At 35.7% G+C, this 10268-nt stretch overlaps 1 protein-coding gene across 1 annotated transcript in view; it reads left to right on the top strand.

Annotated features, from left to right (window-relative positions):
• Positions 1-6580: 6580 nt before the first annotated feature.
• ACS (acetyl-CoA synthetase) overlaps positions 6581-10268 on the top strand; it is a 30364-nt gene continuing 26676 nt past the window's right edge. Inside the window, exons 1-6 of the mRNA XM_089147798.1 lie at positions 6581-6769; positions 6979-7271; positions 7423-7566; positions 7675-7830; positions 7986-8108; positions 8198-8366. Coding sequence (XP_089003924.1) covers positions 6661-6769; positions 6979-7271; positions 7423-7566; positions 7675-7830; positions 7986-8108; positions 8198-8366 — 994 coding nt within the window. The 5' untranslated portion in view covers positions 6581-6660. The remainder of the gene's footprint in view (positions 6770-6978; positions 7272-7422; positions 7567-7674; positions 7831-7985; positions 8109-8197; positions 8367-10268) is intronic.

Here is a 10268-nt window from a genome sequence, read left to right as displayed (position 1 = left end):
ACAGGAAATGAAAGGATAAAATTAGGGGATGAGAAGATTATGGATCAGTTCTGGATGACGAGCGAATGGCTGGCTGTGGTTCAGCTTGCCCATGTCACATCTCACATGTGGTGTGCCCACCCCGGGCCCCAACTGACTCATCTCACAAATTATTTTTTTTTTAATTATTTATAACCATATAATTAACCGGTTATCTCCTTTTAAAACTATATATTAACATAATATATTAGATAAAAAATTTGGTCTCGTCACATTTAAAATTTGAATATGCTTAACGGAGCTAACGGTACGTGTTAGTCTACTTTAGAACCACACGTAAAATATTGCATTAAGGACACCTAACATTAATTTATTGTCCACTAAAGGGAGCCGGACGTGAAAAACTTTAAATCTTTTAGCTTAGTATCAAGGTTGGGCAAGAGGTTTTTCTTTTCTAATAATAAATTATAATAATATAGAAGTAAAATTGGTATTTCTCTTTTTTACTACTATTATTTTTTAATGAATGTATATCATTTTTTAGCTTTTTAATTATAGCAAAGTGCAAAATGGACATTAGTTACCTGACATTAACAGTCTTATAACAATATTAGAATTGAGGTGGTAATAGTAATTTTATAAAGAGCATGATTCGATTAGTAACGTAGCTATAATACAGGATGCTATAGTAATTATCGTACAATAAGAAACTTGAGGGTTATTATGAGGTTAAGTTAGATTAATAATTCCAAATATATATAGGGATAACCGGATAAGTAGTAGTTTTTTTTTGGTTATGCCCTTTAAATTGTGATTGCACCTCAATTACCTTTTTATCCTTGTTTACCCATTGGTTTAACTTTGGTAAACTTAAATGCACTCTGTTAGATTAGATCGCTCAGGGTGCTTTTGATAACGTTCTTGAAAAACGTTTTTGGCGTTCTTCTGTTCTTTGGGAATTGAATAACAGGTTAGAGGCGTTTGATAAAACGGTTCGTTCTTTTGTTCTTTAAGAACGGACCAGTCATAAAAGGGTTCTAAAGAACGCTTTTTGCAGAACATCAAAAAGATGTTTTTACCAAAGAACATAAACGGAATTGATCAAATTGGTTCAAATTGAAGCCTTAGAACAAGTTTATCAAACACCAACTTATTTTTCAACAAAAAAAAAAAACACCAACATATTCTATTAGTGTTATAAAAATATTTTCATAACGGATTTATCAAACGCCTATTTTCAAGCAAAGAATGGTCTTTTAGCACATAAACAATGAAAAACGGTTTTGCATAAGAACTGGTTTCTCATAACGGAAACGTTATCAAACGCATACTCAAAAACTTGAAACTTTACCCTTAGCCTAATTTTCAACCCAAAAGGTGGAGTCTAGGTAATAATTAACCAGCTTGAAAATGTCTGGGTTTAACTCCAAGGCAACATGACCCTATGTTAATTTAATTAAACTAGTGTTATCAATAGCTTGAGTTTGAATAACTAAATAACAAGAGTCCCACTAAGCCTAAACATATTCCCATTTTCATGAAGGTATCAATCTCTTAACTCTCTTGCTCTAAGATTCAAATTATCACTGAAGAAACTCTAAGTCTCTCTAAGGCCTCAAATACCATTGAGAATAATTGAAAAATCAACAGTGCAAAGTTGTAGTAGTACAATATAATTCAACTAAATATATGAGATATTGGCCAATATTTTTTTCAATGACTTTAAGGGCCTGTTTGGTTACATGAGTCTAGAGATTTTAAATTTATAAATTTTAAATTTATAGAGTAATAATTCATTAAATTAACTGTTTGGTTAACCTGAATTTGTGGAAATTTTATTATGAAAAACTGTTTAGTCGACGTGATTTTTGTGAATGCACAAATGTATAGTGTTTTAATAGAGATTTTACCTCATACCTATAAATCTCTGGATTTCATTAATCTAGGGGCTTTCACGATCAAACGGGTATAAATCTCCCATTCATTAATCAAGAGATTTGAAATCTCATGATTCATGTAACCAAATAGGCCCTAATAGATTTTGCTTTTAGGTGAAATGTTAGTAAACATGAAATCTAAGCAAGAAAGGTCTATCGTTTGACTCTTGGAAGTACAAGGGAATTTTCTAATAGTTATTTACCTTGATAAAGTGCAAAGATTCAAGATTAGCATGCAAATACAGGAGAATGTCGTTATATACATTTACATTAACCTTCCCTAACAGTAATTTTGAGTTTTTTAAATGACATCTATTATTTTTTTTTGGGGTGAAATTACTGGTGGCCACCCACTATTACCTCATAAAGTACATGAAATTACTTAAATACCACATGAAAATTTACAAGTTACTCACGAGTCACAAGTAAGTATCGCTGATAAATAAATAGGTAAAATTAGTTCAACTTCAATACCTTTACAGCCATTTGAGTTATTTAAATTTAAAATAAGTGAAGTGTAAATTACCATAATGCCCTCTAAGTTGTAAACTAAATGACAAAACTTCCAATTTAATACGCACTCTCCCCCTCTAGACTGTTGCGATTCTCTCTCTCCACCGTGTCTTCCATCTCCACGGCAACTCCCCAGTCCCCACCACCATTAGTCTACTTCTCTGACGTCTCTGACCACCCTCCCAGCTGCAAGTCTTCTTCTCTGACCACTCTCACCACTGCAACTCTCCATTCTTACCCTCTCCTAAATTAATTGTACAAGATTAGAACCCTGAATCGGCGCTGGTGGAGGAAGAATTGACACCTTAAGACCTGCATCATGATGAGGTTGGAATTCATGATCAAGAAAACCAGCCCTATTTAACTCAGGCGCAGAATTAAATTCTAGATTCGGTGAACTAGCATAGCAGGAAGAAAACCAGCACCGTGCAACTCAGTCTAAAATGAAAACCTGGAAACCCTCAAAGGAAATTCAAATTTCCTTTTGCTGCATTTTCTACAAATAAAATTCTCCATTGTATGAGCTTCACTTCAACGACTACTCTGATTTTCTTCTTTTAATATTTCACTGTGGTAGCCATTTAGCTACCATAACCAGCCAGTTTCCCTGGTTTTTTTTTTCAGGGAATGGGAACAGATGTTTTACCACCACAAATTGGTTAATCGAACGGTTGGGAGTCTGTTCGGCGGATTTTTCAAGTCGAAAATGGCACAGAGATGATTTACAACTCCCGTTCCATCAAGTCTTTCGTATCTCTACAAAAACCCAAAACCCAAAACCCTAATACCTGAGTCTGTATGAACACAATATCACCTGTTTGAGGAATTTCAAATTAAACAAAACCTCAGTGAGAGACTGAGAGGTAGTTCCCCCCCTCTTTGAACCCAATTTGTCTGATTATTCAATCCCCAAATCCGGTTTCGATAGGTGGTCGCGGTGGGTGGTTTTCAGTGAGCTGTAGGTAGGTAGGCATGGGAGGCTATTTTTTTTTTGGTAATGAAGTCCAATTTATTGAGACCGAGAGTTACATAAATTCTGCAATCAAGGAGTGGATACAGGCCATTGAGTCGTAGTCGAAACCGACAAAGCCCTCCTTGCTAGGTGGTCAGCAGCATAGTTAACCAACCTATGAATATGATAGAAGGAACATTCCTCCAAAGCAGATCTAAGATGTAAGATATTAGATACAATGGGCCTAATTTCATGGGGTGGAATTGATGACTCATCCGTAATCAAATTAATCATCACTTGGTAATCTGATTCTATGAGGACATGCTTGATTCCTAATGCTAATGTGTAGAGTAATCCAGAATGAATGGCCAAGGCTTCATTCATCAAAGTTGATGATGTCTGTTCCGATTCAGAGACTGCAAAAATAGGATGGCCCAATGTGTCCCAAAGTAGAAAGCCCAAACTTGCTCTTCCTGTACTCTCAATATATGAAGCATTTGAATTTAATTTGAAGGCTATGGGAGGCTATTAAATGGGGGTTAATAGTATCATTTTCATGCCCAATGGGTATTTGGATAATTTGAATTTCAAATTTGAAATGATTTAAAGGGCATTTAGGTAAATTTATACATCATTTAATATCTTTAAATCAAAACTTAACTGTTCGTAACTTATAATTTTCCATATGGATGTGTTATGAGATAATAGTGGATGATCACCAGTTTCACCCAAAAAATAGTAATTTCCTGTAAAAAAAACTCAAAATTTTTTTTTTTATAGAATTGCAGGAGATATTTGATAAAAAGTCAAAACAATACTTTCGGCTAGATCCCTTGAGGTGTGGAATTTGTGACTATATATATACCAAAAAACATATACCAACAAGAAGAGTCAAACCATGTTTTCTATTAAGAAGCGTTGTCATTGCCAACTTAGGCAACCCCTTGATGGTGTGATATTGAGTAAGGATGTCAATTGTGTATTGATATCATTTTACCGTACCAAACTATGCCGATTAAACCACACTGTTTTCAAATTTGGCAAGTATATATTGAAATCATTTTTGTAATTCAGCACTGTATGGTTTTGGTTTTAGACACCTGTACCATCGGTACATATCAATTACTGTATCAAATTTAACACAATTAATCTAGGTTGGGTTAGGCCCAATTTAAGGTCTAGTCCATCTTCACATTATTCCTAGGTTGGGCCCAAATTTTTAAATAATTGGATCTCAAATTGAAACAAGCAACTTCTACTTCTTTCAGGTTTGTAGAAAAAGATAAGTGTAATGATGATAGATGTACACGACGAGTTTTCAAATGAATGACAACCCTTTTTTAATGTTTGGATACCCTTCAGAGTCTGCAACAAACGAATAGGCTGCTCAATTGGCTCTGAACAATATATGGAGAATAGCATAGGTGAGTCATCAAAACCAAATAACTCGGATAGTGAGTCATCAAAATTCGATTTCAAATGTTGTGTTGAATTAGTCTCTAACCAAACTTTATCCAGCAAGGAGGTTCAGCTTCATCAACCCACAAATTATAACTCTTAACTCTTCTATGGCTTCAAACATGTGAAGTATTGCAATATACACATTGTGATAGATACAGTTTTCATCACATTATATGATAGGAGAAGATTTCAATTATAGTTTGATTCAAACTATAAGAATTTTTTCAATTAATTAATTAATATTATAAATACCAAAATTATTCCGTACCATAAATCGAATTGTACCATTTTTTTAATACTGATTTTATACTGAAATTGTACAAAACTGTTTTTAAAGATACCATAAATCAGTGCGCGTCAAGTGCGAATAACCTATGAAATCACTATATTTACAATTTTTTTTTGGAAACCATATCTACATTATATCATATAATATATATCTTTAAGAAGGACTACGCATATTTTATCTTTAAGAAGGACTACTCATATTTCTACTTAAATACATTGAAAGTTTGAAACTACAAATATGTCTATTTTTCGTTTTTTTTGGATTTGGTAACATATATCATTGATTTGATGAAAACAAAAGGTGTTTATACTTTTGCCGGTTTTCATGATACTCAAATTTCAAAGGGTTTTACCAAAAACAATATATATATATATATATATATATTCAAAGGGCAAGCCAACCTACCAGGACGAGGTTGTCTACATGTCTTATCTTTTTTGTTTTAGTAAAAAAAAAAATATTTTATTTTTATTTTTTAATTTTTTTCATCATAGCTCCTTTGGTTTCGGCGTTTCTGGGCGGAGCGTTTATTTTGGTGCACACGCGGAACAACTCCAACTTTGGGTACAAGTTATTCATCGAGCTTGATTACCCAAGAGTCGGATGGGTCCACACCTTCCCCGGACCGTAGGAGTTTTGTGTCCGCCCGCGGAGTGTATCTCCCATGGGGGTTTGTATCTCCCGGGGGGGGGGGGGGGCGGGGGGGTGTCTTATCTTTTTTGTTTTGAGTGAAAGGCAAAAAAAAAATCGTCTTAATGGGATTAGAATATTTCTATACAGATTAGACTGGGGGATTTATTTTTCTTCTAATTTGTTGAGAGTTGAATGGAGTTCTTGCACAGTTGCACCAAAAAAAGAAAAAAAGAATGGAGTTCACAGATTGAAAATGTACAGTGAGGCGGGAGGCCTACAGTTGAGGGTGACTGGACGGCAACTAGGTGATGTAATCCACTTAACTTTAGTCAGACTAAAAATTATACAGATTATAATATTATATTTTGAGTTATGATTAGTAGAGAATTTTTTAATCAGAAATATTGAATTGCTTTGCATGTCATAAGCCGGCACCTTTTAACGAAGCGGTCGTAGATTTGACCGCTGGTATGATATATATATATATAAAAATAAAAATATATATATATTTTTTATACATAATTCCCACTCAAAGGCCAAAGACGACTCACTCAGAGAATAGGAAAGAAAGAAAAAAAAAAAATCCAGTGTTTAGGAACCCGCTTCTCAGTGGAGAGGTCATGGGTTCAATTCCTGCCGGCAGCATATGTAATATCCCTATTTCGATATATAAAAAGCGTCTTTGAACGGAAAAAAACAAAGAAAAACAAATATTTATTAATTAGATATAATATTCAAACGCAACCAAAAAAATAATAAAAAAGAGAGAATAATAATATTGAGACGTATGAAATTCCAATTCATCAACGGCACTAGCCGCACTACAAGTCTACATTACACAGAAGAAAATGAAAGAAAATGGTGGAGACTCGGTAATAAACTAATGAACGGAAGTCATGGAGAGAGCCGTTTGTTTGTATGGCGCCTGCGGTCACATGGCACACTCTACTTGGTCTGTTTGTTTACATATACCTGCTGATGCTCATCACTATAATTTTCGTCCTCGTAAGTCTCCTCTCCGTTATCATCATCTTCTTCCCTATAAGCTGTTATTCAAAAACGAACGCGGTCTCGTCACAGTGATACCATTGGTACTTGGTCGGTCGGTCGTCGATTTGTGCTTTCTTTCCCCCCAAATCCAATAGTTTATTGTTCCTATCATCATACAAGGATAATAGCTATAGTAATAATAATAGTAACAACAACCATATCAGGACTCAGGAGCACCGTTATTAGCGGCAGCGGAGGCGGCGGCGGCAAGTGCAACTTTGGATCCGAGGGATATCCGATGGCGACGAGCCTTGATGGTTTATCTCCTCGGAAGAGTATCACGACTTCCGATCGTCTGCGGCATGTGGATTCCATGTCGACTCTTCCCTCGGGCGCCGGCAAGATATCGCACCTGAACGCAGTCATCCTTGGGGATTCCCTCGCTTCCGAAGAGAATGATATGGTCTTCCCCAGCCCCGACTTCGCCCGCCAGGCTCTCGTCCAGTCTCCCGAACAGGTACTAGAATAAAACCTACAATTAATTCAATTTTCAATCCAATTTCTCATTTTCCCCTTGCGTTGCGACTTGCGATGCGATATTATCTGATCCCTTTCCTTTATCACAAAATCAACGCATGTTAACTCTGTGTTTTGTTTTGTTTGGGCAGTATATGGAAATGTATAACAAGTCAATTGCAGATCCCGCCGGATTTTGGTCTGAAATCGCGTCGCTATTCTACTGGAAACAGAAATGGGGTCACCAAGTCTACTCCGATAATATGGATGTCAGGAAAGGACCTATCATGATCGAGGTAGCTACCTTCTTCTTCTTCACCGTTACTCCTGGGAATCTTGGTTATAATAGGTTGTTTGTTTTCCTGCGTAAACTTATTCTGCGTGTTGTGATTGTTTTTTCCTAGTGGTTCAAAGGTGGGATCACAAACATATGCTACAATGCACTGGATAGAAATGTCCAGGCTGGACTCGGTTCCAAAACTGCTATCTATTGGGAGGGCAATGAACTTGGTCAGGACGGCAGTTTGACCTACATTGATCTTTTGGAGAGAGTTTGCCAAGTAAATATACTTCTTTGCGTTTACATTCTTTTCATCCTTTCTTCTTTTGCTAATTCAACATTTTGTAATTTTTTTAAAATTTGTTTGATGGCTTTACTTACGGCTAATTATTTTTTGATCTTTCCTAATTCAAAGTTTCCTACTCTGCTCAACAGCTGGCGAATTACTTGAAAGATATTGGTGTTGGTAAGGGAGATGCCGTCATAATATATTTACCCATGTTGATGGAATTGCCCATTGCAATGCTGGCCTGTGCTCGCATTGCTGCTGTACACTCGGTACTACATAACATCAATAATCTTCTCGTTTTATTTTTGGACTTCCTTGGGAGAATTACTTTTAAATATTATATATTCTCTTCTTTTAGGTTGTATTTGCTGGATTCTCCGCTGATTCTCTTGCCCAGAGAATCATTGATTGCAAACCAAAAGCTGTTATAACATGCAATGCAGTTCGTAGGGGCACCAAAGTTATCAATCTCAAGGACATAGTAGATACTGCCTTGGTTGACTCAGTCAAAAATGGGGTCTCTGTGGGTGAGTAACTTGAAGAGGGTTAATGCAACTAGACACATAACAACACCATTTTTTCCTCCCTCCTCTTTGCATCTATCATTAACTTCAGCACAGATCATTTTTGAGATGTCATTTTTTTGCAGTTCTTTTTATTTTTCTATTTCCAAACGGACTACCCCTTTAGCCTAAATTTTCAGTTGTTAAATTTTAGGCAACAATATGTTTGATAGAACCTACAAGGTCTACAGTGCCCCTACATTTTCTCCGTGTATGCCATAGTCATTTAGGTCAAATTTCAAATCATCGTCATTAATGCCCTTAATGATTCTTGTCCCTTATGGCCATGCCATTACCTATGAGTAACAGGAACTCAGTTGATGCAGCTCTAGATGGAGTAGGATCAACTATGGGCCAGTCTTCCAAGGATCTCAGTTCAAAAAAGTAAGGGTTTAGGGTTTTTAGATTTTTGGGTCAGTTGATTGGGATACATAATAATAAAAGTTATGGTGGTTGGATAGTTTTGGAGAGAAGTAATGGGGTGCACAATTGGATGCAGCAGGTTCTTGAGATATGAGATGAAAAGTTATTAGAATGGGGTGAAACCAGGAAACTTGGAGAGAAGTTAAGTAATGACAGATGAACCTGAAAGTTTGGGATGGTTTTAACAGTCAGAATGGTGTAGATCCAAGTTTGAAATCTGGGTTTTTTGGGGAGCACGAAAACAGAAAGCATGACACATGAAAAGAAACTTTGGGTTGGGGAATTTAGAAGGTTGGGAGAATAATTGAGGATGGGGATGATTCAACTTATTGTCTTATATGAGAACAGCAGTTTAAATTGCTAATAAGAAAAATATGATCTTGTTAGGAATTCAAGTAACAAGAAGGAGAAGAAATTGCATGAGAGAGGGGGGGGGGGAGATGCTATGTCATTGTACCCCGTAGGAATGAACAAAATTCAATTCATTGATTTATCATCTCATTGGTGGGGGACGCATTTTGTATATATATATATATAAACCTTCTAAAATTCCTAATTTGACTCATAAATGGACTCCTAATCACTTTAGAAGACTCTATAAAACTCTATCTAAGAACTAAGTATCCTAATCTAACTCAAATGCTAAATTAAATATTGATTTTAACATTTAATCCCATGTAATATTATCACCACACTTAGGCTCATTAGACCAATAAACCCAAAAATAAGAAGCTTAATGTCTAATAAACCACCGATAGGTCAAAATTAAGCATTTCAAAGCCCAATTGCCCTTTTGGACATTCTTTACTGCATCATCAGTGCTCGATATGTGCAACTTTTTTAAAGTACTGCTCTCCCTTAGCCTCATAGGATTAAGAACAATAATTTCTTTTAATTTGCAATTATGATATCAACAAAAACTGTACAAAGACATTTAGTAATCAAATTCTAGCTCAAGTAGGAAAAAGAAAAACCATTTAGCAATTACTCTAGTATTGAGGTTGACACCCTAATGATGCATGGGCTATAGCTTTTCTCTTGTAGCTTGGAACCAAAATTTCTTGGTCTCATCAGAAAGTTGGCTGGAAAGACTTTTAAAATGGTACTTAAAGTTTAAAAAACCACACAGAACAAATATGCTACCAACTTCCAAAACTAGTCTCAGAGAGAACTGATGCAAATAACATATCACTCTCTAATGTATAGCTGCCTTCCCATTCTTAGTTTCTTCCGTTCATTCTTACCCAACTCTATTCCCATGGAAGAAAGAGCATTCAGGCTCAGATTGGTGGATAGCTTATATCTTTTTTCTTATTAAGGAAAGGTTTTCGTACACAGCCATGTTTATACATGGTTGTATTCTCAACAATGGGATAGACATGACTGTATACAGTACATGGCTTTTCATTCCCATCCATTGGTTGAAAGCACAATTGTGCATCA

This window comes from Hakea prostrata, chromosome 3 (genome assembly GCF_041222555.1).
Source record: "Hakea prostrata isolate BN-2017 chromosome 3, UWA_Hpros_2, whole genome shotgun sequence".
Taxonomy (NCBI): Eukaryota; Viridiplantae; Streptophyta; class Magnoliopsida; order Proteales; family Proteaceae; genus Hakea; species Hakea prostrata.
The sequence above is the reverse complement of the archived record's forward strand: the minus strand, read 5'-3'. Positions and strand labels throughout refer to the sequence as shown.